This window comes from Aspergillus eucalypticola, assembly GCF_003184535.1.
Source record: "Aspergillus eucalypticola CBS 122712 chromosome Unknown BO83scaffold_8, whole genome shotgun sequence".
Classification (NCBI taxonomy): Eukaryota; Fungi; Ascomycota; class Eurotiomycetes; order Eurotiales; family Aspergillaceae; genus Aspergillus; species Aspergillus eucalypticola.
The window spans coordinates 869,384-894,089 of NW_020290282.1; the positions used below are offsets into that span (position 1 = coordinate 869,384).

The following is a 24,706-nucleotide window of genomic DNA, read 5'->3' on the forward strand; positions in this document are numbered from 1 at the left end:
TCTGCTACTACTAGTAGTACTACTAGTACTACTCAAGAAATGCCAGTCGCCAAATCAACATGAAATAGGCGGTGGCACGTGTCAGATGCCTCGGCGGAAGTCACAGTCCGGCGATAGAAATGGAAGGAGCCCATCACATGAAGCCCCCATCTAGTAGTTACTCCTGCAGCATATAAGTAGTCAAATTGTCAGCGCTGCTCCGTCCACGTCCACTAAAGTTCCTCTTCCACTCCCCCAGCTCATTCTCGTACGACCACTGTCAATCAGACCAATTGTCGTCCTGATCATCATCCCCATCACCCATTCTTACCTGTGACCCGCCTACTTTCAATTTCCGTATCTTATCACTATCACCCCTCATCGTACCATCACCATGGCTGCCCCCGCAGACAGCAACCTCAAGACCCTCAATGGAGAGTGGACAATGGTACACTGATACTTTGCCTTGATTTCATAAGATATATACTGACATTATTGATTCTAGGACAAAACTCTCTCCAACCCTTCAGAGCCCATTCTCGAGCTGGTAAGTCTCACACCCCACCCTTGTGGACTCTACAAGTCGATCATGTATACAACTCAAGGCAATACCTCTCTTGCTTACATACTGCCGTCGATGGAATAGCAAGGAATGAGCTGGCTTATGCGTAAAGCTCTCGGCGTCGCAACAGTCACTCTCTCCATCAATGAGTATCCCGATGCCGCAGATCCGTCTGTATGGCACATCGACATCGACCAGACGGTCACTGGTGGCATCAAAGGTACAACCGAGAGACGTATCAGTGACAACAAGGTTCGAGAGCACGACGACCACATCTTTGGCCATCTCAAAGGTCAGTCGCGGTTCTTCCGGGGATCTAAAGGCGAGGACGGAAAGGTGCGTCCTTATACAGAATTCGAGACCAAGATCGACGAACCCCTGGTCTACAAATTCCTTAGAGGGGAGATTCTAGCCGACGGAAGTGCATCCGAGGGCTTTGTTGTTGAGGAAATCGGTGAAGAGTTTGGCGAGGGAGAGGGGCTCTGGTATCTCAGCTTTGTGGAGAACCTGGACAGCGGCTGGACTGCCGAACAGGTTCGTTTTTTCTTCATGATTCCCGTTCTTTGACATGTTCTGATGCAAGATGAATAGGTTTGGGGTTTCGAGATCATTGACGGCAAGCGCTATTACACTCGCCGTGTTGCTGTCGTCAAGGGCGAAACCTACAAGCTGGCCCGGCTGGTCTACAGCTTCGTAAAGCCACGGACTGAGTAGAGGCATCCTACGTGAGATGCTCTTGCTCGGAAGCTGTCATACCTTATTAATAGAATGCATGGCAGACAGGGTAGTGACTGCCCTAACACTAACCCCCTGGAGGCGGGGCTCTATTGCAAGCTGTGACTGCAGATATGCTGTCTGCACTAGTTCTGACTAGGGATGCCCCACACAATAAAATATCATTATGTTCCCTATAGAACAGGTTTCAATATCTTGATGTATTTCGCGAAGTATCCAAACTGGAATAGTAGCACAAAGCGTAGAAGATCATATTAGATCACATGCAGACAGCACGTTTTGGTTAAAATATCGACCACATCCACACAACGCAGAGACAAATTGGACTATGCGATTGACTAAAACGATGCCATACAGCCAGAAACCCGAAATCATAAACTGAATGGTATTTTATAATAGAAAACGATCATGTCCGATGCAACCTAAACATCATAAATCTCCTGTCCAACCAACTGACAAACAAAACCCCCCCTCACGAATGAGTGGGCATAACGGTATGAGCCTTAGTGCTAACAGCATCCTCACTCCTCCACAAACTAGTCACCGTCTTCTGCTGCGTATAGAACTGCAACCCGGGCTTACCATAGAAAGTATTAGCACCACCACCAGCAATACTCTTCTTGTTACCGGTGAAAGAGAACATGGGCAACGGCACAGGGATGGGCACATTCACGCCAACCTGGCCGGCCTCAATGTCCTTCTGGAAGCGGGAAGCAGTAGATCCGGAGCAGGTGAAGATGGCAGCTCCGTTTCCGTACTCGTTCTTGTTGATGAGCTCGATGGCATCGTCTAGTGTGGGCACGGACAGGCAGACGAGGACGGGGCCGAAGATTTCTTCCTTGTAGCATTTCATTTCGGGGGTTACGTTGGTTATGATGGTGGGGCCGACCTGTGGGGTTCGTGTTAGTTAAAGAAAGATATAGTTAAATAGATTGGGGGGGGCGCCTACAAAGTTGCCGTTGGGGTACTTCTCTGGCTTGTAGCCTCTGCCATCGAGGAGGATGGTCGCACCTTCTTCTTCGGCGCTGGCGATCAGGTCTTCGATGCGCTTCTTGCTTTCGGGGCTGATGACAGGGCCGAGGTCGGCGCCTTCTTCGAAGCCTCCGTTGACGTGCAGTGCCTTGGCCCGTTCGGCCATTTCAGGAAGCCATTCCTGGGTCTCGCCGACCATGACCACTGTGCTCAGGGCCATGCACCGTTGGCCAGCAGCACCGAAGGCCGCTCCGACGAGAGCGTTCAGGGTCTGGTTCTTGTTGCAGTCTGGGACTACGGCGGCATGGTTCTTGGCGCCCAAGTTGGCCTGGACACGCTTACCATTGGCAGAGCCGCGCGTGTAGATGTACTCTCCGGCGCGGTTGCTACCGACGAAGCTGATGGCCTTGATGGCGGGTTCGTCGAGGATGAAGTCGACGGTCTTGGCGGAGCCGTGAACAATGTTGATGACGCCAGGAGGGAAGCCTGCTTCCCGGGCCAGCTCGGCCAGGATCATTGCAGCTCCGGGGTCCCGCTCAGATGGCTTGAGGATGAGACAGTTGCCCGTCACGGTAGCGATGGGGATGCACCACAGGGGGATCATTGCGGGGAAGTCTGCCGAGAAGGGGAGGGGGAGCGGTTAGCGTCGGAAAATGTCACCTAGCTTGCAGGATGACTGCAGGATCACTTACTGAAAGGACAAATGGCAGCAACCACACCCAGGGGCTCTCTGTAGCTCCTGGTCTCCATATCCTTGGCCACTTCGAGCACCTCGCCCGTGAGCTGGGTGGTAATACCACATGCTGTTTCGGCGACTTGAAGGCCGCGGAGAACATCACCCTTGGCATCGGCAAAGGTCTTGCCCTGCTCGAGGGTGATGGATGCAGCAAGTCGGTCCCAGTTGGCACGGATCAAGCTCACGAACTTGAACATGATCTGCTGCTTGGCAATAACGCTGGTAGCGCGCCAGGCTGGGAAGGCCTTCTCGGCCGACTCGACGGCGGCACGGAGTTCCTCATCGGTGCTTTGCGGCACGCGAGTAACGAGGTTGTTGGTGGCAGGATCGTGCAGGTCGATCCAGGTGGTAGCCTTGGAAGCAACAAACTGGTTGTCCAGGAAATTGGCGGTGTCGATGGGGTTGGCGATGGGGCTATGGTCCGTCGGGTACTCGGTGGCGGTAGTAGCCGCGGAGGTAGTTGCGGGGGTGAACTGCTGGGCAGTGGCGTGGAGTCGACGTGTTGCTGACATGGTGGCAGGTGAGGATGAGGAGAGCTTGGATGTTGCAGGAGAAGATGTCGAGGATGATGAGGGCATTATAACAGTAGAAAGGCGCCGCGAGGCCGAAGCTGCAGCTACAGATCTGGAGGTGGCCACGGCCGTGCGGGGAGATGCGGCGCGGAGAGCGGGGATGGAACGGACAATAGACCGACGGGCGGCCATGATTGAAAGATGGAAGATAAGATATGTGAGAGATGAATGATCGGGGTCAGAAGGACAATGGTTTGAGGAAGAATTTCAAATCACGGGCAAGAGCAAGGGAAATAATCCAAGGGGGAGAAGGTGAGGACAGCAGGAAGGGAGGCAAAGTAGATAAATACGGTGGAGGCCGTTCAGGTACCAGGTTCATACTGGGTCTGGTACTTTCCCCGTATTGTTGTGCATTCCGCCGAGGTTCTGATAACGCTCGGCGCCTCCAGCCAATCACATTGTCACCCGGAACTGCCTGCCCGATCCAGCCATTTTATGGGGTAATTTCGCAGCTTTTTAGATCACTTGCCTGGAGAGAGCATCGACTGCCGACTACTATAAGCTATTTCTAGATAGTCCCAGTATGGCTACATTCGCCCTTCAAGGAAATTGCGATACCTTCATCAAATCTTTTCGGGGATGGAAGCTCCTGTGTAAGTAAATGGCGGGTATCGTCGGCCCTTCTCCGATGACGGTGTATAGAACCTCGGACCGCAAGACGATCGGTCACAAAATTGTGACACCGCTGGAAAAGTTACAAGAACTACCCGATCATTCCGTGAACTAGAGAAACCAACAGTAGAATTCTGCAGCTTGGCTACTTTTACACATTTCACTTGCATTAACCTCCTCCCAAGAAACCCCCCAACTGAGGTCTGCTTATCCTCTTCCTTGTATAGGCGGTAGCTGATGCCCCACTAGCCTTTCCACCATGGAATCAGAATGAATCATTGATTGAACGCTGCAACAGAGGTATAAAATAAAAACACAATGTAGTTAGGATATCCCTGGTTTGTTTGTTTGTTTTGGACTTTTCCGCCTTTTATCTCTCCTTTCTTCCCTGCGTGCTGTTCCACTGATAGCTGCACCGGTTTACTCGGCAGAAGAGCGGGTAGTGCGCTTGGTAGCACCACCCTTGCCAGTGTCCGCGGAGGAGCTGGTGGCCGCACCGGTCTTCTCCTTGGTAGCACCAGCAGCCTCCTTGCCCTTCTTGGCGGGAGCAGGAGCCGGGGTGCTGGCGCCAACGGCTCCGACGATGACGAGGATCATGGTGACGAGAACAGCGGCAAGACCACCGGCAACGTCAGGAACCTGCTTCACGGCGTTGATGGGGTCCTGCTTAGAGAGGCGGACAAAGTTGTCGACCTTCTCCTTGATGTGACCCACGGGGTCCTCCTTGAAGCTAACGCTGGGCTCGGCGGCCTTCTCTTCAGGCTTGGGCTTGTTGGCCTCCTCCTCAGCCAGCTCAACGGGGTGCTTGACATCGAAGGTCTCCTGGCGCAGCTTCTCAGCATCCTCGGCGGAGTGGCCAATGTAGATGTTGTCGAACAGGATGTCGTTCTGCATGGTCCAGATCTCGAAACCAATCTGCATCATCATTAGTCACTCAAAGCCTAAGCCTTACAATGGACAGGTACACTTACAGCGCCCATGGGCTCAAAGTTGGAGGGGGTCTTGTCCTCGAAGTAGGCAGGGTTGGCGATCTTGCGGGGAGCCCAGGGTCCCTTGTAGGCAGGGTTGTCAATCAAGGGAGCAGACCACTTGCCCTTGTAGTCGGGGTTCTTCTTCATGGGGGGAGACCAAGGACCACATCCGGAGGCATCCTGGCACTTGGGGTTGGGAACAGTGGGAGGAACCCAGTCGCCATCCTCCTCATCATCCCAGTCCTCGGGCTTCTCGGCCTCGGGGTCGGGGATGCTAGTGGGCTCGTCCTCAAGCCAGTCCTCGGGGATGGTAGCCTCCTCGTCGACAATCTCGAAGGGAGCCTCCTCGTCCCAGTCCTCGGGCTTCGTAGCCTCAGGGTCGGGGATCTTGGCCTCATCAACCCAGTCGGCAGGCTTCTTGTCCTTGGGATCGTCAATCTCCTTCTCGGGGTTGACAGGGGGGTTGAAGTCCTCAAGGAGAGAACCTTCCTTGACGGACTCGCCATCAATCAGGATCTGGAAGGTCTGGTCGGGGTTGACGACCAGGGTGTAGACGGAGGTGACCTTGGAGGTACGGGCGGCAGGAGGGGCCTTAAGGTGCTTCTCCTCGTACTCGCCGGTCTTGGGGTTCTTGTGACGGAAGATGAAGTGAACCTAAGAAACTATCTGTTAGTCCCCGTTGCAGTCGCCTGCACTAAGCAGCGTTTAGCAAGATCCTTCTTACCTTGTTGGTAGCACCACACTTGTCGGGACCGAACATGATCACGTAAGGAGACGCGTTCGAGAACTCGTCGAGGTGGAGCTTCTTGTTATCCTGGAGAAGCTTCAGGTAGGCACCACCGCAGACAAGGGAGTCTGTGACTATCGTTAGCGTCCCAACACCGAGCATGCGCAGCGATTGTCACACTTACTCTGCGGCTTCACCTCATACTGGACGACCAAAGTCTTGTCCTTGTTGTCGATCTTCTTGGGGAACTTGGCCGAGATGGCGTGGTGGGCAGCGACGTTCTTGACGACGAGACCCTTGTCACCCTCCATACCCTTGAGGACAGTGGGCTCCTCGACGGACCATTCACCAACATAGGCCCAGTCCTCCTCGGACTTGGAGTCCTCCTTCTTAGCGTGAGAGGGAGTCCACCGGGAGTCCCAGTCATCGGTGAACTGCTCCAAGAAAGGAGCCTCGATGGAGGTGGGCTGGAAGCATGAAGTTAGCAGGGCGCGGCAGCACCTCTTGTCGGTCTGCGGAGATACTCACGGTGAAAGTAGGCTTCTCGGCCAAGGAGGTGGTCTCGGGCTTCTTCTCAGTCTCCTCAGCATGGGCATAGCCCATGATGGAGGCCGAGGAGACCAGGGCAGAAGTCAAAGCAGCGTTGAAACGCATGGTGGATAGCGACCGGCGCTCTTAAACCAGAACGTCCGAGAGAGGAAGAAAAGAAGAAAAACAAACAAAGGCGAACAAAGCGCACCAGCAATTGAACCTCCGGAGAGGGTGAATGTGGATCAGAGAGAGAGAGAGAGAGGAAGGCAAGCTCAACAGTCAAGTAGCTGCACGGGGAAGGTAAAGGGAGAGGAGAAGAGGAAGAAGGGAACCGTTGGAGCGATGGTTATATAAGAAGACGCAAGGTAATGCATGAAGCTGGGAAGTTCAAGGTGGCCTCTTCCGCTGCCGCTGCTCCTTGTGGAAAGGTCCCGCCTGCCCGATCTGGCTAGTCGCGCTTCTCCAATGTTCTGCGGGTGCAAATCGGCTGCTGGTATTTGTCCGTTCCTCGGGATTGTATTTAATTTAGTAAGTAGACCCAGAGTCTAGAAGAATTGCAGTTCATGGACTTGGAATCCAGTGACTGTCATATGCAATTCATTTCTCAGCAGCTGGGAATGTTTACAGTAGGTATTATTACTGGATGTAGTAAAGGACCTTGTGGTCCATTTTTAGTGACCTACATAAAAGATCCGGTTTTTCCTTCTCTTGGGAACTATGCTTTACAGCGGGAGACTCACGCTGTTCAGACTACTAGATGGATTACCTCCTTCTTCCGTTGCTTGTCCACCAATGGTCGGCGATGGCGCGAACACACTTCCCCCGCTACCTTAATCCACCCAAAGGCGTTAGTGAGGTGATTTGCTTCTGCTTTCCCCTCCCCGCCGCCTGACAGTTTTTTTTATTTTTCTGTCAAACCTCCTCTTGCCTCACCTGTACGACGTTCAAGGCAGTGTCGCTGTATTTCCAATATATATTCTATTTCTCTCATCGCAGGATCTAGGGAAGATCTACTGCAGAATTAGCGCTAGAGAATTTGTGACAATCACTCTAAAGCCGATCGCCCCGAGCTGTCTGTTCCTACCTAATCGATCTTCCAACCACGCGCAATAACCATCGCCATGGCCCAAGAAATCCAAAAGGAGAACAATGACCATTTGGTCCAGTCGTCTGACCCCGAGCATCCCGCCAACTTGATCCCTGATCTCTGTCGCCGGTTCTACAATTGGGGCTGGGTCACCGGTACTGGTGGCGGGGTATGCACTGTTGCACCTCCAGAGCGATCGTGATTAACCGCTAATCGATCACTATTTATTATGCATTAGACTTCAATTCGTCGCGATAACCATATATTCATCGCTCCTTCTGGTGTGCAGAAGGAGATGATGAAATCCGACAACATCTTCGTCTTGGAATTTCCTACGCCCAAGTACCCTCCGTCCGATCGCAAATACATTCGCAAGCCGCTCGACCTGAAGCCCTCGGCATGCACGCCACTGTTCCTTGCCGCTTTTGAGCGCGGGGCTGGCTGCTGTATCCACACTCATTCTCAGTGGGCGGTCCTGGTGACCCTCCTGGTTGAGCGCGAAAAGGGCCCGAACGCCTGTTTTGAAATCAGCAACATTGAGCAGATCAAGGGTATCCCCCGTGGCAAGGGCAAGGGCATGATGGGATTCTACGATACTCTTCGCATCCCGATCATCGATAACACCGCGTTTGAGGAAGACCTCACGGGAAGCTTGGAGAAGGCGATGGAGGAATACCCGGACACCTATGCTGTCCTTGTGCGGAGACACGGAATGTAAGTTCTCATCTTCTAACCCTTGACTTTCGAGTGACGGCGGGCTCATGTATGTGTCTAGTTATGTGTGGGGAGACGACGTCGTCAAAGCCAAGACTCAGTGCGAGAGTCTAGACTACCTGTTCCAGCTTGCTGTTGAGATGCACAAGCTTGGTCTTCCTTGGGTGAAAGAAACGTAGTTTGAAGGAATTGTTCGCTGAAACGCTCAATTCTGTGTAGTCCAGCAGTTGGAGGTCTTCTGACTTGGGCCGCACGGCTATGATGATGATACATATGAAATAAATATCTGCTTCACTTGAAGAAATACTGTAGTCTAGTACTTCTTTGTAAGAAACAGGGGCCGGGAATTTGAGTGTTTAGCTTGTATCTCGGGGAATGTACTGGCTTGGTATTGGAATCCATCCAGCAGGCCAGTGTGTTTGTTGCCAAGTGCTTGAGCTCACCAAACTGACTGTAAGCATTGAATAGAAAACCACATGTCTTTGTATAGGCAGAAAAGACATTCTTATAGAGAAACATTGGGAAGAGTTGCAAGTTCAAATGGAGGTCAGCCTGAAGGTCCTCCATCAAGCTTGGCGGGGGAACCCTAATCCGTAGTTGGACAACGGCGCGGATCATCGGACTACGGCAACCTGGTCGCTCCCTCCAACTCCCCCGACTGCGGTCTCTCCCCAACCCCTCACGCCGTCTTTCGATTCTCCAGCTAATTCCTATTCTTAATTGATACCTCTTGATTTCCGATCTATCCCAGTTGGCTACCCACATCTCTCATGGATCTCGACGCTGGTGACTCCCCGTGGGGCGGTAAGCACCCAGGCAGTCACGGATACAATCGCATCGTGCTTCGTCTAACGCAGTTATGCAGACGTGCCTTCGCAATCGAGCACCACCCATCAAGCATCCCGATCCGAAGTAGAGGAAACGTGTATGTCCCTAAAGAGCATCTTGCATCCCTGTACCTCTTGTCCGAGCTTTCTAACCTGATGACGACATCTCCCAGCTCCCGACCAACCGACACAACAAGTTAGCCCCAGTGCCCCCCTTTCCCCTGTACGACGAGGCCCACGAGGCACCCGAAGGATCAATGCGCAAGCGACGAAGTTAGAGGCGGTGGATGACTCGTTTGATCCCCTTGGTCCGCTCGGGGATAAGGCGGAAACTAGTCCCCTTGAGCAGGCACCTGCCCCGCCGCAGAAGGAGTTCTCAGGGCGCAATGTTCGTCCCACATCATCTGCCTCCCAAGCGTCCGCAGGAACTGGCCTAGCGGATTCTGTGAATCTGGAAGAGGATGGTGCAGGATTTCGAGGACCTCCGCCAGTACAACCTCCGAGTGAGGCGGAAGGGGCGAAACGGCAATCAGAACCCAGTATTAGCGTGGAAAAGGCTGCGAACCCGACCTTCGATATCACTGTCGGCGATCCGCACAAAGTTGGAGACCTCACCAGCAGTCATATTGTGTATCAAGTGAGAACCAAGGTATGTCATTCTAGTGGGATGCTGTAGGACCCTGCTCATGCTACATATAGACGACTTCCAAAGCCTACCGACAACCGGAGTTTACGGTCAGCCGCAGATACCGTGACTTCCTTTGGCTCTATAACTCAATGCATAACAACAACCCCGGTGTTGTTGTCCCCCCTCCTCCGGAGAAGCAAGCGGTGGGTCGTTTCGATACGAACTTCGTCGAGTCTAGGAGGGCTGCTCTTGAGCGGATGCTGAACAAAATCGCGGCACACCCTATTCTCCAGCATGATGGCGATCTTAAGATTTTCCTCGAGAGCGAAACCTTTAACATGGACGTGAAAAACAAGGAAAACAGGGAACCCGACCTTGGCCAGAACAAGGGCATGTTCAGTTCCTTTGGCATTAACGTCGGTGGTGGTGGAAAGTTCGTCGAGCATGATGATGTAAGTTTGTCTACGAGTGCGAGCAGGTAGCCGTGCTGACAATTTCAGTGGTTCCATGACCGCAAGATCTACATGGACGCCCTGGAGAATCAGTTGAAGGCATTGATGAAATCGGTCGACACAGTGGTGGCGCAGCGCAAAGGACTGGCTGAGGCTGCTGGCGACTTTTCGGCTTCCCTTCATGCATTGGCAGCTGTCGAGCTGTCTCCTGCGCTTTCTAGTCCCCTCGATGGCCTTTCCGACCTACAGCTACGCATAAGGGAGCTGTACGAACGCCAAGCTCAACAGGATGTTCTCACTCTGGGAATCACAATCGACGAGTATCTTCGTTTGATTGGAAGTGTGAAGACGGCTTTCTCCCAGCGCCAGAAGGCTTTTCATAGCTGGCACGCGGCGGAAGCGGAAATGCAGAAGCGCAAACATACGCAAGAGAAGCTCCTCAGGCAGGGCAAGACGCAGCAGGATCGCCTGACCCAAGTCAATGCCGATGTGGCCGATGCCGAGAGAAAGGTTCATCAGGCTCGGCTACTATTCGAGGATATGGGTCGGCTTATGCGAAATGAACTCCAGAGGTTCGAGAAGGAGAAGGTGGAGGATTTCAAATCTGGGGTTGAGACCTTTTTGGAGAGTGCAGTGGAAGCCCAAAAAGAGGTGAGCAGCTACTTGTCCGGTAAACAATTTTGACAAATGTTTGCTAACATAGTTCTCTCAGTTGATCGAGCTTTGGGAAACGTTCCTCTTGCAGCTGGATGCGGGTGAAGAAGGAAACCCCCTCTACGGCGCCGCAGGAGTGGGCGATGCTTCGGCGCCCCCTGCAGTCGAGGAAACCGCTGAAGCTACTCCGGCAGAGGAGGCATAGGCGGTTTCCCTACCTGTCAGACTCTGTACAAAAGAAAAGCGACGACTTGTTGATGTCCCCTCCACTCTCCGCCTTGCGGTATTACCCAACGTTGATTATCACTTTGCCTGCTTACTGAGAGGAGCGGCGCACGTTTGTTCATTTTCTTATGGCGAGTCGTTTATAAGTATTCAATGGGATGGATCACTACAGCAGCGCCCTGATATCAATGGCTTCTCCAATGTAGTATAGTAATGGCTTTAATCATGTTCATTCACATCGACTCAAAGACAGTGCAATGGCTACACTCCAGGAAAAACAAGTCTTAAACCACCGATGCTGAAACTCCATTCAAATGGTATGATGTACTGTACATAAAGCCGAACAAGATCTGTATCGTATAACAACAACATCGAGAGAAAAAAGAAGAAACTGGAAACAAAGGTCCATAAATCGCCCACACTATCATCATACATACACCCCAGCACAATTCAATCCAACCCAATCAAATCAATCAATCATATCAATCCTTCTTTTTCTTCTGGGAAGCCTGCTGCTCTTCCTGACCAAACGAACTGATCAAATCCAGCAAGTTGTCGTCCTCTTCCTCAGCAGCGGCAGCGGCCTCCGCAGCAGCAGCCTCCTTACTTTGTGCCGACTTGTCCGTCGTCTTGGAAGAGTCCTCCACAGGCGTGTTCACATCCCAGCTGCGACCGAACTTAGCTCTGAAAGCCGCCAATCGACCAGCCTCATCATCCTCAACGCTCTTCAGCTTGCTTGAGGTAGGGTTCCAGAGCAGAGTGTTGCGCGTGTCACGAGTCGAGCGGTAGACGGGGAGAGGAGAAGAGGTACGGTGAGTGAAGGTGCTGCCGTCGGTCAGGGTAATCAGCTGGGTGAATTGGTAAGGGCGTCTAGGACGACGAAGGAGAGACGCATGTCGGCATTGCGAACAGATGAAGCTGGTGGAGGTCTGGACACGGGAGGTGGTGGCCGCGGTGCGGCGGAGGGGAGTGCTGAGGGACATGGTTTTCTTTTTTTGGCGACCGGAAGAGAAATCGGTAATTGAGAGGACGCCCGCGAGGTGATTGAATATGCCGGGCCTAGGTGGGAGAATTGGAACTGGAGACTGCGACGCTGCGGTGATCTTCCAGTCTGTCTTTGACCAAAGACAAATTATTCGGGGCGGAACGACGGGGATTATGTCAGCATCCCGTGGGTTGCTCTTTTCTTGTCGCGGAGTTTCAACTTGACTTTGTTTGAACCCATCAATTTGCGTGCTACGGTCTGGTGGCTAGTATGGTTGCCCATTGAACCGTTGAGGGATTTGTGTCTGTGTCTTCATGATGACTTTGGAGGGCTCCGAGAGTCTTTCTGTTGCTTCTCTCACCTCTGTTCTTTTGCCCGTCTCTCCGTGAGCTGCGAGCTCCGTCCGCCGCGGGATAATAATGCTTCCTTACTCTAGATCTATACTTGCGGCCTGTCGGACGGTGGGCCAATTCACAGGTTAGTTGGTCTGCTTTGTATGCTCGCAATTATTATACGCCAACTAACTCTTTCCTTGTAAAGGGCAATGCGCACCATCTATTGGAACAGCTCTCCGATACGGTCAACTGCAATCCCGCAGAACGGTCACCAAAGTCGCCGCAGCCGCTAGAAATCCCCAATCCGACTTGAAAGGGGTTCAGAACACGAAGAACGATGTCGTCGCCTTATTATCCAAACAAGTCCGTCTCTTGATGAGACGAGTTCCTTACCCTGTCGCCATCATCACGGCCACCGATCCCAACGGTCCGGCAGATAAGGCCTTCCGCGGAATGACCGTCTCCTCCTTTAACACCGTTACCCTCAGTCCGGAACCCGTCATATCGTTCAACGTGCGCCGGCCCTCCGAGACGCTCAGCGCGCTTCAATCGTCGAAGCGCTTCCTTGTACACCTCCTCGCTCCCCGACAGACAACCGCTACCCTTGCACGAGACTTCTCCAAGGGCAACCACAATTTGTCACTCTTGGAGGGGAAGAGTGAATATGAGTTCGTTGCGCACGAACATTCCCTTCGTGGTGATGAGACTTCCGGGAGACCTCTTCCGTTGTTGCAGAGGAAGCAGGATGCTACGACCACAGGGTCGGAAGACTTTCCATTCGTACTGGAGTGTCAGCTCCACCCGCAAAGTATCCAGGTCCAGGACCACACGATCGTCGTGGGAACTGTTGTTCGAGCGCTTTCAGGAGAGCTGTTGAGCCTTGACTCCGAGACAAAGGCTGGAGACCTTTGCCTGACGTACGCAAATACTCACTTCTGGGAAATGGGCCACGAGATATGAAAGACGGCTTTCAGAATCCGTGGTCACTCAAGCCTTTCTCCCCTTATATTACCCGATGCTCTAGATACGGGCCATACACATTATACTGTTAAAGTGCCGGTAGCCTCTCAAGGAGTTACGTTACCTCTGTATATTACGCATACTCGATATCCTGGGCTTCAGCTGAATCTCGCAAACACTATCTCCATTACATGTACATAGATTAATACACCATAGATCTTGGTCTTACCAAATCCGTGTGAGCATCGTACATTAAACAGGAATTGGTATTGTAGTATCAAGTGTGACTTACATAGTCTAACAGGAAACATGGGGTATTTTAGTTGTTCGCACCTAGATAGACACACCAAGCAACACGCATGATATTGTCCATTTTCTTTCTTTTTAGGGTTCTAGATTTATTACCATTATTCACCGAGATCCAAACTAGCGCATAAGGGGGGGCTTCATATAATCGATGAGTGACAGCATGGGCTGCACACTATCAAATTGCCCCACTATTCACTTATCCACACCTCTTTAGGGTTGTCTTACACATCTCATTAACTCACACGCCATATTACTGTTACTAAAGTCCAATATACTAAATTTCATTGAGGCATCTTGCGTATCGCAATGCTCCTTTCAGGGCAAAGCAGCTTTGGTCAAGGTCAACAATCATTCGTGAACAACACGGTTCACTATGCGCTCTAAAAGATCATCCCATGCGGTCAGCAACAGTTCTGGAGATACCAATGACAACAAAGCTGTCCAAAACAAACATGAGTACAGAGACAGACGGGGTCGAGCTGTTTATGGCCATGAGGTTGCAGACTCGCTAGCTTTTAAAGACAACGCAAACTTTGACGACGATAACAACGATAGCAACAGTGACGACGACGATGACGACTACAGCACATCCAGTAGCAATTCCATCGATGCCTCTAAGCAAGCCTGCAAAGATGTAGAGGATATCGTCAGTATCCTTGGGGGATTGGAGTTCACAGGTGCCACCGTCAATATGGATGCCGCGAAGATTCCAGATGGCAGCCGCCTGATCGATAAGTAATCGACCCTGAATGTGTCTATCAAAGAAACGGCACGTCAGATTCATGATATCCTGGAGCGCCGCCCAATAGTAACAATCAGGGTAATCAAAAGCCAACTCCAACTGCGCCGTGAAAGCGACGTTGGAGAAGCTCTGCCGGTCTGCGGGTACATGTTCACCAATGGTCCATGGAAGAAGGCATTGATCAAGTTCGGCGTTGACCCAAGGCTCACGCCTGATTTTCGCTTTTACCAAACAATATCCTTTCGCATGGAGTTCGACCCTGTTGTGGAGCCCGGCCAAGCATGACTGGACCAAAAAGGGCATTCTCGCTTTCCCACAACTCCTCCAAGGGAGTGACAGTATTTCCTACGTTTTCAATAAGAAGTTTATGGCCGACGGTGATACTTGGCAGGTCGGTGACATAACCGATCCGCTTCTTCAACGCATACTATCAATGGAACAACTTCGCTCAAGGATCTCACCTCAGGACGGGTTTTTCTGCAATGGAACAATGGCTAAGTTGGAAACCATCATGCAGGATAAGATCGTCTGTATCAGAGATGGCATCGGCTGTGACGATGATGAATACAAATATCTCTTGCTATGATGAAATAGGGTCTTGCGTCGCGCTCATATGTCAACAGATCATTGATAACGACGATAGAGTAAGTATCAAGGCGCTCCCATATTATATTTAGTTGTTTACATCCATAATTTGACTGAGATCGAATCTGCAATTCCAGTTCGAGTCGGATTTGATTATAACGAACCATTTCGAGGCGCACCACAGCATTGGGCCATCTGGCTTGTATTCAGAGATAGTATCAGAATTTTTTTGCCATTGTCACTTTCTCTTAAGGGTGCAGTAGTCAATGAGATGGCCCCTGACACCTTGTACCTCCAAGGCTGGACGATAGATCACGAATTGATGAAGTGCAGAGGACGAAAGAGGAAACGCATTGACAGCAGAGAGCAGGTGGTCGAGTATATGCAGAGATATTACAAAGACTCACAACCTATACATTCGAAATTGAGGTTGAGTCCGGTCCTTTACATCACAGACGTTGAGATGCTTTTCTTACAGACATCTTCTTGGAGGCCGCGCCGTTTTGCCCCGACGTGGACATTATACACCACAATCTTGCATTCCAGCTACCGGTTTGGACAGCCATTGAGCCCAATGTATGGCAAGTATACAGATATCAAATCCATGATAAATGCGATTATAGAGAAGGCGCCTCGAGTGTCCTTCTTCAAAGCGCCAGTGCAACCTTCTCAGCTAGTCGAGCTCGGTCATTATACACTCATCAATAGAGTCACTGATGAACAGATTCTAACTCGGTCTTCACACCATCTTGACGCTTCTGGTATTGGCACCCCACCGAAGCTGGGACTTGAAGACATTGAAAAGTCATTCGAACACGAAGATGTCACTGCTACCTCTATACAAAACATTCGCAGCAAAATTACGCATGCACTGAAGCTGAGCCTGGTAGAATCTATGGAGTTTGTTGACGAGAAGAGAAGATGCATGTTTTATACATGTCCAGAGTCCCAGGCTTCTGTAGCTTCGTATTACTGCCTATACCACTCCAGGGCACTCATCAATCATGCCTCTAATCTGTCTGGCTCAACTTTGGGCGGGATTTTGCTCGCAGATGGCGCCTCTAAGCGAGAGATATCTATCACAGGTGATACGCGGGGAGCTTTACTACAGCTTAAAAGCCTTTACTCGCGCCCTAACAGAACTTGGATCATTGACTTCGAATTTATCTCGATGCCAGCTAAATACTCGCCAATTCCGCTGCAATTTGCGATTAGACAGCTCGATGGAAAAATTCTATATGCGGAAAGTGTGGATTACAGCATGTCTATGGGAGAACTCGTAGAAGCCGTCTCCCCATACGTCTCTAATAAGCATAAAATGATGGGGACGCTTTTTCTGAGGTGCTATGGCGGTCTGAGAACGAATGGCGATACCCCCTCCAAAATAAGGGAGTTTGTCAGGACTGTCTGTGGCTATGACCATAGTGGCGTACAGCTACTATCCTGGTTTTCTGCTCAAGACATGCAATGTTTCCTCAGGCTACTTACTGGGAAAGATGTGTTGATCCACAGCAAGATTTCTCATCTAACATCTACGAATTTTCAACCAGTCAACATCGGTGACCTATGTAGGAAACTCCTACCTAATCTCCCCTCAAAGCGACTCGAATCGGTCAGGGAGTACCTCGTAAGAGGCAAAGAAAACATGTCATCTCGAAATTATCACAATGCATCTTATGATACTCGTGCAATGGCAGATATTGTGGAGGCTCTTGTACGTTTGGTATGAGGTACCTTCGGAGGTAGTGACAGGGTATTTATTGCTGGGCATCGTTAGGTTACTACCCGAGTCATTGCTATCTCCAGTTTGTCTTCTCATACTTTTTATAGCATGCCATAAATCATGTGGGTCAAACAATGGCTCATAAGTTGTTACCCTAACTAAACCTGTATAGTTATGTAGCAAATTTAGCCCTCACACAACTGTCCGATCACAAAAGCTCTCTATCTGAAAAGCAGCAATACTTCATTTCCCTTGGCGTGTTATCAATGGCATGAGCAGAGGTTTGTCTTCCAATCCTTGGTTGGAATCACTACAGGGATATAAAAGTTCAAAGCCTTTTCATACATAGCCAGATGAGTTAGAGAACACGACTAGCAGGCCTTTGATGATGGGCACCATTGAAGGCTCGCACGTCAGGCGCAATTCGAATTAACTGTCAATTAGTAGGGAAAAAAAAAGTTATGAGATACGACACCTCTGGGACTCGAACCCAGGCGGGCGAACCCACAGGCTAAACAGCTAGTACAAGGAGGTAGTAGCAGGCCTGCGCCTTAAACCACTCGGCCAAAGTGTCTGATTGGTAGATTTTCATTTTTAGATACCTATATCATGCACACAGCACGGAGGTATTTATATTCTACATTCAGAAATTAACTTCTATAATACATAATCTGATACTCTAAGAATATCGATTGAGATAAAAGTTCCTGCTGAAAAATATTGAATATAGCTGCAAGTAATTTACCGCTCCATGCTTTTTTATTATTATTTTCAATGGTCTATAGTAAACCAGACTCTCTTACTCAAGTTGCTGAGTGTGATAGAATGGCTAGAATATCCTTCCTGGTCGGGACCCCAGAATGACATATCACAGCGGCTGTGGGAGTCGTGAGGTCATCGACAGCGGATCCGCGTCCTTTCAGCGCCTATAAGCAACTGGTTCTTTGCTACCGGACTACTGATCCCTCAAGGATCAGTCTATTCTGTGGGTATAGGCTACCTTTCTCGTTACTAGATGAATTCATGGTGTTTAGTGGTTGATTCCTTACCTAGTCGACAGGCTTGACCCTGACAAGTAGATCCTTATACTGAGTCCTGGAAAGAAGATCTTGAAACTAAGTAAAATACCCAGTCTGTAAAAGACCAATGACTTCTAGCTATAATTTAGAAAGGACTGATTTAATACCAGTAGTAAAAAGAGAAGGGGCCACATATTAATAAAATATAGATAATCACCAGATAAAAAGAATGATAATCGACACCTCTGGGACTCGAACCCAGGCGGGCGAACCCACAGGCTAAACAGCTAGTACAATAAGGTAGTGTAGTAGCAGGCCTGCGCCTTAAACCACTCGGCCAAAGTGTCTTATTAATGTATTTTATATTTAGAATCTACATACTAAATTCGGGGAATAACATTTTTTATACATGAGCTTATAACATGATAAATTTCTAACAATATTTATCAAAATAGAAGCTCCTGCTGAATAATATCAAATATAATTACAAGTAATTTTCTACCCTATGCCTTCTTTATTATCTCTAACAGCCTATAGTGAACTAGACTCATTTTACTTAAGTTGCTGAGAGAGAGGTTCCTGGAAAAGAGAGTAAAAGATGTGCTAGTTAATCTACTAGTAAGGCGGACTCGCCAGGCAGAAAGCGCCGATAAGTGCAGCGCTCGGGCAAAACCAAACTGTCGGATTACCACTATGACGTCCAAGATGGCCACGCATCACGTGAGCATCTACCATCAAGCCTACCATCGAGGGTATACTTAGGGTATACTGGGATCCTGGACTACGATTGGATCGACCATCAATTTACCCAGAATGGTATATGATATGGTATACGAAGGATAGGATATATAAGGACACTCTCTCATGTACTTAGCTAGTTCTGTTCTTCGTGCTCAATAACAGTGTCTTTAAGTAACCATACATTTGAAAGCTTAGCGATAGAACACTCGTCCGCACTTACTTACGAATAGCTGCGCGGCACTATTCGGCCTTACTTCTCTTCTCATGTCCAAGACCAGCTGTCCTCAGCTAGTCATCAGCCTGATTCCTCCTCGACCTAGTTCGACGGTACGTATACCAGTGAAGCTAAGCTAACAGGGACAGGGAAACGATCCTAGGGTTTGACACACTCTAAAACTTAGTAATATATCTAGTGTGTAAGAGATTAATATCTTCTAGCTATGCTTCAGAAGAACTAATTTAATACTAATAATAAATAGAGAAAGAGCCATATATCAATAAAATATAAACATTCACCAGATATAAAAAAGAATCTTTTATCGACACCTCTGGGACTCGAACCCAGGCGGGCGAACCCACAGGCTAATCAACTAGTACAGGAATGTAGTAGCAGGCCTGCGCCTTAAACCACTCGGCCAAAGTGTCCAAATCTGATAAAGTTGCGGCTGGAAGCGATTTGGAGCTGTACGAGCGGAGCGAGCAGTAGTAACTGGAGTTTCAACTGATTGGTGATAAGAGTTGATCTTCCTGTAGGATGTCCGGGTAAATGACTTTCTATCTGATGGGTCTGGAGTAATATAAGGAATACGATTCATGTTCATGTCTTAATCCATACCTCGCATGCCGTGTAGGGAGAGGGACTGAATAATTAGGTCGATGGTCTAATCTGCTGATTATTTCCGGTGTAGAGTAGTACCATGGCACATGCATCCTATCCCGCATACCAACTTAACCTTCTCTGCCAGGGTCATCACGTACATATGTGTGCAGTGTAATGCAACTAACCTAGCGTAAATATGTAGACATATGCAAGAGGCCACTGGTAGTCAATATGGTATCTGATTCCTTCTAATGAGCGATATATAGCTAGCTACTCTATCCTCATTATCAGCACCTCCTGCACCCATTCACCTTCACGATAGAGAATCACTAGAGGCAGCCTCGCCACCATCCAATCAGACACTTTGGCCGAGTGGTTTAAGGCGCAGGCCTGCTACTACCTCTTCGTACTAGCTGTTTAGCCTGTGGGTTCGCCCGCCTGGGTTCGAGTCCCAGAGGTGTCGCATATCTCTTTTTGCCGTGCTTATATATTATTATAAGCCTGCCTTTCTTTTTTCTTGGTACATGAATGGAATAATTAGGAGGGTATTGAGTGTCTGTTTTGATCAGTTGTGGACGGATATGAGGATATATTATGGGGTCTGTGAAAGTCGTTGTCTACTATTACTCATGTAAGACGGCGCGAATGGCAGTTACGAATCGAGTATAAAAGTGATGTTAAGGCGTAGAATATATACACTACTTAGTAGATAAGAAAATGGTCTAAATGATACCACAAAAAGCTGTTTATCGACCAGCAACTCATGGGTTACGCCATCTACGATGCTACCGATAGAATGAACATCTACAATGAAACCACGAAATGTGCAGAAACAGGCTTTTCGGCAAATTATGAATAGGCTCTACATATGACACAAGATTTCTTTGTTCACAGGCGATGGGAATACCAAGACGGAAGACACACGGCGGCCGCGAACTCGTCTGGGCCAAGGAACCCCAAAGCAGGTAAACCACCATACAACCTTGAGCATCACGTCTGAAGATGAACACGACCAAGCAGGAACTGGAACCACAACGCAACCCGAAACAAGCCAGATGGAGCTCGTGAGGAGAACCACAGACTTGTCCTTTCACCTCGCCTAGTTGCCCTTACCACCCGTCGAGCTGGGACTGCCACTTCCACTACCGCTTGCACCGCTACTTCCGCTTCCACTTCCGCTACCACGACTATCGGCCCGCTGGAACGGGGTCGAGATGGGTCTCATGATCGGGTTAGGAGTTACCCCCTCGGAGCCCGAATCCATCCGCTTCTCAACGACCGTGTCGGAGAGATCAAGCTGGAAGGGACCACGACGATTAGAGTCCAAAAAATCAGCACCGTAGAGACTGCTGTGCGCAGACCGGTTGGAAAAAGACCGGTCACGGTAGCTGAAATCCGTATCGAAGTAGTTGCCGGCGTTACCAAGCGGGGAAGTCGGGAAGTGTTGCAAATAGGAAGGTGGCTGTGTTGGGCTAGTCGGATGAGACGAAGCGGCACCAACGGGGGACGAGGCATGCTGCAGCGGACTAGACTTCAGCGCGGGAAAGCTAAGTCCCAGGAGAGAGCGGGTGCTGGGCGCAGTCGTTGTCAATGCCCCCAAAGATATGCCAGGTGCCTCAGTCAGAGGGTTGGTGCCAGGCAGGTTCCCTTCGGGTGTAAGCGGGGCAGAATCCAAGAGCATCTGCTGTTGCTGCTGCTGGATGGCTTGCTCAATAGCAGCAGCTTGCTGCCACAGTTGGTTGGTGCGCATCTGGTACTCCTGCACGGATTGGCTGATGCTGGCAAACTGCTCGTTGAAGTTGGCCTCTAACTTCGCCTGGTCCTGCTCCCGAGCGAATTGTTCCGCGGCACGGCGCTCCCGCTCATTCAAGCCTTGGGCGTTGGCAGAGACGATCCGCTCGTATTGTTCATTGACCCTAGTACGGCGGCCCTGAAGACGTTCCTTTCTCTGGATAGCCGAGTTCAGCTCCGACTCCAGTGACGACACTTCACGAGCAACAGCGGCCCGAGCAGAAACGAGCTCCTCCTTAGCCAGGTTAAGATGTTCCAACTCCCGTTCGTACTTGGACTTCTGGGTCGACCATTCTTCGAGTTCTTCCTCGGGAATGTTCTCCAAATTGTCGAGTTGGCTTTCAAGAGCGGCTGTGATTTCCTCCGTTTGCTTAATGTTTCTCTCAAGCTGTAACGAGCGCTGCTTCTGTCGGTTCTCATCGGTACCACTCTGCAGACGATGGTTGTAGTTATCCAGTTCTTTCCTGATTTTGGAAATGACGAGTTTGTGGTCGTTTTTGGCTTTCCTTAACCGGGCGCGTTTCTCATTCAGTTTGACCTCGGCGTTGATGATCGAGTTCTTGAGCGTAGTGGTCGGTGATGACGGACGATAAGAAGGTTGCGGAGGAGTTGGGATCGAAGAGACTGCTGGTGGCCGATGTGAGCCAACTGTTTCGGACGAACTGGAGGCCAAACGAGGTATTCCCTTACCTTGTTCCGCGTCAGTTGCAGCAGGTGTCTTGACGCTCATAACACAGATCTCTTCATCAGTATCGCTCCGCACGAAGGAGCAAGTATAGGCACAGTTAGGAGCAAGTCCCGAGACTTCGCCCCGCCAGTGTACCGTGTTTGACCCCTTCGGAGCGTCTTGCACCTTGGTGATCGTTGCCGTTGCCCACAATGCGCCGTTAACACAGACGTAGAAAGGTTCCGTTTCATCATTTCCCAGACGAGTAGTTTCACAGACTCCGGAAAGCGCGGGATCATCCACGGATGTGAAGTCACCCGCGGCAAACTTGATAGTAGAGCTATCGACTTCGGTTATCCAAACAAGTCCATCATCTAACGAAATGCCCTGAAGATCCTCTTCTGTCATCATAAGGCCCCTGCCGGTTTTGTTGAGGGCCCTAGAATGCTCATACTCCCTCATCACCGTCACCTTCGTGCTTGCGAGTGCAGCCCAGAACGGTTGACGGCTCCGGACCTGATTGGCTTGCCTTCTGCGTTTCTTTGCCGACATGAGTCTATCTCTGCCATCCTTATGAGTGGCCGGCGTAACGAGTTGACCATCGGCACCGATGTAGGAAGATACGCTAGCCCCGGACTCGAACGCAGAATCGATTTGTGTCTGCGACCCGGCAGAGGCTTCGGTATCAACGCGCTTGCCGTTGCGAGGGGGAGCCGGTGACCGGTTTTTCGCCATCGATCTTCTTGCCATGGCGGTGCCGGCTTGAGCCAAGATGTGAACGGCGAGGAGACTGCGCATCCAACTTGGGGAGCTTTGCGGTTCCGTGCGACGAAACTCGGGGGGCATGAGATGTGAATATTGCGATAAGAAATCAGGCGAGACGATTTTGGCGGAGAGCAGATGACCTATAACAAAATCCTGTATACCTTTACTGCGGATAAGATGTAATACGAGAACAATGCCAACGCAGAGAGCATTGACCCCTCCATTCTTCCCCGAACCTCCTCCACCCAGCGTAATGGCAACTTGAACATGAGCTAAATCGAGCGCAAAGTTCTGCGCCCATGTCCACATGAAAAGGCCCCAGAAGAGTAAGCAGAATCCATCCATGGCGATCATTGTGCCAAGAGAAGGCGTTCCGGCGGGGCCCTGAAAGATGTCGAAGTTGGAGGTCAAGGAGCCAGACGCTGCACCGCTAGGAGGCATGAAGGTCAGGGAAGCAAAGAGGAACTGAACCAGAGTGAGAACCATAGGCGGCAGCTGCAAAAGAAAGATCAGAATGGCGATCGTGTCGTACATCGGGCAGGACTTGAGGATCGTCGACGCGAGCTGGAGTGGATTGATAGAGCCCGACTTCTTGGAACCGGTCGCCGGCTTCTCCGTTCGCCGCGACGCCTGTCCGGCAAGTCCGCCATTCTGGGGCACGGCGCCATTCGTCTGGCCATAAGACATGTCCGCGTTACCCTTAGCATACCCGTTTAGCAAGCCGCGCCCGTTGCCATCCGCCTTCGAGGTGTCCGCCGAGCCGTTGACCTTGCTTGCCGTGGTTGCCGATGAGGTTATGGCCGAATCGCTGGAAGAGCGAGATGCGGGCCAGTCGACTTGAGTGGAGGGACCAGAGTTCGGGGCAGAGGCGCCGTTGGTGTTCCCATTCAGATTTCCATTGGATTTTTGCTTGTTCACTTTCTTTCCGGGACCGACGAGACCATTCTCATGCCGATTGCTATGACTCTTCCTAGCCGTGGCCGATGAACGTGGCATGGACGAGGGAGCCTAACACCCAGGTCCGAGTCAGCTTGGCAGGAAGGAGCCAAGGACTTGGACCAGGCGAGAATTGAGGACGGAGACAGCGTCGGGGAAGTAGAAGAGTTGGGGGTGGGAGAGGGGAGAAGAAGGGGTGATGAGAGTGGGAAAGGAAAGGGAGGGGAGGTAGCACCCAGGAAGCGAACGGGAAAAGGAATGACAAGAGGGGATAGAGAATCGGTAGAGGTAAGGACTAGGTTAAGAAAAGGAAAGTCAGAGTGAATCGGATTGGATATGGAAGAGGGTGAGTAAGAGAGGGTGGCGGGGGAGAAGGTGGGAGGAAAGAGAAGGGAAAAATGAATGAGGTTTGGTAGACTTTTGGGTCTGGATAGACGAGGCGGGAAAAAGACGAAACGACGAAAGGTTGGAAACGGATCGTCGAGAGGGAATCCCGCTAAGGCAGCAAGGCGGCCAACCTCCAGCCAATCCGGTGGTTGGTGCCTTAGGCATTAAATATAATACCCTTCCCTGTCACGGTACCATACATACTTTGTCAGATACAGGAGGTTTCTTACTGACATTTATTATACATTACATGACGTTACCCTCACTGCGCTGTCTTCCGGTTGGCTGGTTGGCTATCCAGATTCCCTTTCCCTCGACCGATTTTTGGGGCGATCTGGAGGTTGAGACCAGCCACGGAGATCGTGGATGCTAAAGAGACCAATGGGACCTCTTATCCTGGTGAAGGTTGAAGTTGCTTGGATCTTCAAACAACCGTGTCCACAAAACAGAGACTATTACGGGCATGAATTGACACCTGGCTCTTCAGCCACATCATTCAAGAGTAAGCTTGCTTCCTAGTACCGGCACCGGCTCGAGGCATTGATATGGGGGCTAATCTCAGCCACTAGTTGCTTCGAACAGCTAGTTTTTCTTTCTTTGACGGCTCTACGCAGGCTGCTGGGATCCAAGCCTCCTGTCAACGCAAGGCAACTTACGCCCGCCTTCAGCTAGTCAGTGCTGTTCTTTCCCTTGACATGTCCATAAGCAAACAAAAGCAAATGTTCACTTGACTTTCCCAACAGATCAATAGAGAAAACTATGTCAACCAATCTGCGCATGTAGGCTAGCTGTATTACTCCCGTCACCTAGCAACAACCAGACCTTAAGCTTCCCGGTCTAAAGCACTTATGGACTGATGGTTGCTGAACGCCGGCCTCGTAAGCCGGGGTTGGACTACGTGTTCATTCTGACCTTACCCTCCTATTGCAGCCATCATTCATAGGCTCGCAGAAATCA

The 24,706-nt window shown here is 50.4% G+C and overlaps 10 protein-coding genes and 4 non-coding genes across 14 annotated transcripts; 7 read left to right on the plus strand and 7 right to left on the minus strand.

The window, feature by feature from the left end:
* Window positions 1–193: 193 nt before the first annotated feature.
* On the plus strand, window positions 194–1,447 carry BO83DRAFT_377274 (uncharacterized protein). Its single transcript, XM_025530944.1, has 4 exons — window positions 194–427; window positions 485–526; window positions 626–1,075; window positions 1,133–1,447. The coding sequence occupies exons 1-4, from the start codon at window positions 374–376 to the stop codon at window positions 1,253–1,255; spliced, it is 669 nt and encodes a 222-aa protein (XP_025389792.1). The 5' UTR covers window positions 194–373; the 3' UTR covers window positions 1,256–1,447.
* On the minus strand, window positions 1,445–3,791 carry BO83DRAFT_377276 (CoA-acylating methylmalonate-semialdehyde dehydrogenase). Its single transcript, XM_025530945.1, has 3 exons — window positions 2,941–3,791; window positions 2,226–2,863; window positions 1,445–2,165 (listed from the first exon to the last, which is right to left on the minus strand). Exons 1-3 carry the CDS (start codon window positions 3,686–3,688, stop codon window positions 1,749–1,751), a joined length of 1,803 nt encoding a protein of 600 aa, XP_025389793.1. The 5' UTR covers window positions 3,689–3,791; the 3' UTR covers window positions 1,445–1,748.
* Window positions 3,792–4,257: 466 nt separating this feature from the next.
* Window positions 4,258–6,761, minus strand: clxA (calnexin). The gene is made up of 5 exons (XM_025530946.1): window positions 6,395–6,761; window positions 6,051–6,333; window positions 5,864–5,994; window positions 5,140–5,793; window positions 4,258–5,083 (listed from the first exon to the last, which is right to left on the minus strand). The coding sequence occupies exons 1-5, from the start codon at window positions 6,518–6,520 to the stop codon at window positions 4,589–4,591; spliced, it is 1,689 nt and encodes a 562-aa protein (XP_025389794.1). The 5' UTR covers window positions 6,521–6,761; the 3' UTR covers window positions 4,258–4,588.
* Window positions 6,762–7,287: 526 nt separating this feature from the next.
* On the plus strand, window positions 7,288–8,524 carry mde1 (methylthioribulose 1-phosphate dehydratase MDE1). The gene is made up of 3 exons (XM_025530947.1): window positions 7,288–7,653; window positions 7,723–8,198; window positions 8,260–8,524. The coding sequence occupies exons 1-3, from the start codon at window positions 7,519–7,521 to the stop codon at window positions 8,375–8,377; spliced, it is 729 nt and encodes a 242-aa protein (XP_025389795.1). The 5' UTR covers window positions 7,288–7,518; the 3' UTR covers window positions 8,378–8,524.
* Window positions 8,525–8,854: 330 nt separating this feature from the next.
* BO83DRAFT_377279 (sorting nexin 1) lies at window positions 8,855–11,262 on the plus strand. Its single transcript, XM_025530948.1, has 6 exons — window positions 8,855–9,002; window positions 9,064–9,123; window positions 9,199–9,674; window positions 9,725–10,105; window positions 10,154–10,756; window positions 10,818–11,262. Exons 1-6 carry the CDS (start codon window positions 8,969–8,971, stop codon window positions 10,962–10,964), a joined length of 1,701 nt encoding a protein of 566 aa, XP_025389796.1. The 5' UTR covers window positions 8,855–8,968; the 3' UTR covers window positions 10,965–11,262.
* Window positions 11,263–11,265: 3 nt separating this feature from the next.
* On the minus strand, window positions 11,266–12,075 carry BO83DRAFT_377280 (mitochondrial 54S ribosomal protein bL31m). Its single transcript, XM_025530949.1, has one exon. The coding sequence runs from the start codon at window positions 11,965–11,967 to the stop codon at window positions 11,467–11,469; it is 501 nt and encodes a 166-aa protein (XP_025389797.1). The 5' UTR covers window positions 11,968–12,075; the 3' UTR covers window positions 11,266–11,466.
* A 152-nt stretch (window positions 12,076–12,227) lies between these two features.
* On the plus strand, window positions 12,228–13,465 carry BO83DRAFT_335223 (flavin reductase family protein). Its single transcript, XM_025528400.1, has 2 exons — window positions 12,228–12,446; window positions 12,510–13,465. Exons 1-2 carry the CDS (start codon window positions 12,389–12,391, stop codon window positions 13,262–13,264), a joined length of 813 nt encoding a protein of 270 aa, XP_025389798.1. The 5' UTR covers window positions 12,228–12,388; the 3' UTR covers window positions 13,265–13,465.
* A 481-nt stretch (window positions 13,466–13,946) lies between these two features.
* Window positions 13,947–14,312, plus strand: BO83DRAFT_425722 (uncharacterized protein; the record flags this gene model as incomplete). The annotated part of the gene is made up of 1 exon (XM_025535225.1): window positions 13,947–14,312. The coding sequence occupies one exon, from the start codon at window positions 13,947–13,949 to the stop codon at window positions 14,310–14,312; it is 366 nt and encodes a 121-aa protein (XP_025389799.1).
* Window positions 14,313–14,875: 563 nt separating this feature from the next.
* BO83DRAFT_309767 (uncharacterized protein) lies at window positions 14,876–16,629 on the plus strand (the record flags this gene model as incomplete). The annotated part of the gene is made up of 2 exons (XM_025527405.1): window positions 14,876–14,959; window positions 15,019–16,629. 2 exons carry the CDS (start codon window positions 14,876–14,878, stop codon window positions 16,627–16,629), a joined length of 1,695 nt encoding a protein of 564 aa, XP_025389800.1.
* Window positions 16,630–17,092: 463 nt separating this feature from the next.
* BO83DRAFT_t121 lies at window positions 17,093–17,197 on the minus strand. The gene has a single exon. It is a non-coding gene; the product is annotated as a tRNA-Ser (tRNA).
* A 682-nt stretch (window positions 17,198–17,879) lies between these two features.
* On the minus strand, window positions 17,880–17,989 carry BO83DRAFT_t120. Its single transcript has one exon. It is a non-coding gene; the product is annotated as a tRNA-Ser (tRNA).
* A 934-nt stretch (window positions 17,990–18,923) lies between these two features.
* Window positions 18,924–19,028, minus strand: BO83DRAFT_t119. Its single transcript has one exon. It is a non-coding gene; the product is annotated as a tRNA-Ser (tRNA).
* A 533-nt stretch (window positions 19,029–19,561) lies between these two features.
* On the plus strand, window positions 19,562–19,666 carry BO83DRAFT_t115. The gene has a single exon. It is a non-coding gene; the product is annotated as a tRNA-Ser (tRNA).
* Window positions 19,667–20,029: 363 nt separating this feature from the next.
* Window positions 20,030–23,793, minus strand: BO83DRAFT_377282 (putative ubiquitination network signaling protein). The gene is made up of 2 exons (XM_025530950.1): window positions 21,685–23,793; window positions 20,030–21,621 (listed from the first exon to the last, which is right to left on the minus strand). Exons 1-2 carry the CDS (start codon window positions 23,420–23,422, stop codon window positions 20,303–20,305), a joined length of 3,057 nt encoding a protein of 1,018 aa, XP_025389801.1. The 5' UTR covers window positions 23,423–23,793; the 3' UTR covers window positions 20,030–20,302.
* Window positions 23,794–24,706: the final 913 nt, after the last annotated feature.

Bases quoted from the DNA above. Each gene is read 5' to 3' on its own strand.
- BO83DRAFT_377274 (XM_025530944.1), top strand. From the start codon at position 374: ATGGCTGCCCCCGCAGACAGCAACCTCAAGACCCTCAATGGAGAGTGG. The intron at 428-484 runs GTACACTGATAC...TATTGATTCTAG, and splicing joins TCAATGGAGAGTGGACAATG to GACAAAACTCTCTCCAACCC. The intron at 527-625 runs GTAAGTCTCACA...TCGATGGAATAG, and splicing joins CAGAGCCCATTCTCGAGCTG to CAAGGAATGAGCTGGCTTAT.
- BO83DRAFT_377276 (XM_025530945.1), bottom strand. From the start codon at position 3,688: ATGGCCGCCCGTCGGTCTATTGTCCGTTCCATCCCCGCTCTCCGCGCC. The intron at 2,864-2,940 runs GTAAGTGATCCT...CCTTCTCGGCAG, and splicing joins TGCTGCCATTTGTCCTTTCA to ACTTCCCCGCAATGATCCCC. The intron at 2,166-2,225 runs GTAGGCGCCCCC...CGAACCCCACAG, and splicing joins AGTACCCCAACGGCAACTTT to GTCGGCCCCACCATCATAAC.
- clxA (XM_025530946.1), bottom strand. From the start codon at position 6,520: ATGCGTTTCAACGCTGCTTTGACTTCTGCCCTGGTCTCCTCGGCCTCC. The intron at 6,334-6,394 runs GTGAGTATCTCC...TCATGCTTCCAG, and splicing joins CCGAGAAGCCTACTTTCACC to CCCACCTCCATCGAGGCTCC. The intron at 5,995-6,050 runs GTAAGTGTGACA...CGATAGTCACAG, and splicing joins GTATGAGGTGAAGCCGCAGA to ACTCCCTTGTCTGCGGTGGT.
- mde1 (XM_025530947.1), top strand. From the start codon at position 7,519: ATGGCCCAAGAAATCCAAAAGGAGAACAATGACCATTTGGTCCAGTCG. The intron at 7,654-7,722 runs GTATGCACTGTT...ATTATGCATTAG, and splicing joins TCACCGGTACTGGTGGCGGG to ACTTCAATTCGTCGCGATAA. The intron at 8,199-8,259 runs GTAAGTTCTCAT...GTATGTGTCTAG, and splicing joins CTTGTGCGGAGACACGGAAT to TTATGTGTGGGGAGACGACG.
- BO83DRAFT_377279 (XM_025530948.1), top strand. From the start codon at position 8,969: ATGGATCTCGACGCTGGTGACTCCCCGTGGGGCG. The intron at 9,003-9,063 runs GTAAGCACCCAG...GCAGTTATGCAG, and splicing joins TGGTGACTCCCCGTGGGGCG to ACGTGCCTTCGCAATCGAGC. The intron at 9,124-9,198 runs GTATGTCCCTAA...GACATCTCCCAG, and splicing joins ATCCGAAGTAGAGGAAACGT to CTCCCGACCAACCGACACAA.
- BO83DRAFT_377280 (XM_025530949.1), bottom strand. From the start codon at position 11,967: ATGTCCCTCAGCACTCCCCTCCGCCGCACCGCGGCCACCACCTCCCGT.
- BO83DRAFT_335223 (XM_025528400.1), top strand. From the start codon at position 12,389: ATGCTTCCTTACTCTAGATCTATACTTGCGGCCTGTCGGACGGTGGGC. The intron at 12,447-12,509 runs GTTAGTTGGTCT...TTCCTTGTAAAG, and splicing joins GACGGTGGGCCAATTCACAG to GGCAATGCGCACCATCTATT.
- BO83DRAFT_377282 (XM_025530950.1), bottom strand. From the start codon at position 23,422: ATGCCACGTTCATCGGCCACGGCTAGGAAGAGTCATAGCAATCGGCAT. The intron at 21,622-21,684 runs GTAAGGGAATAC...ATCGGCCACCAG, and splicing joins TGCAACTGACGCGGAACAAG to CAGTCTCTTCGATCCCAACT.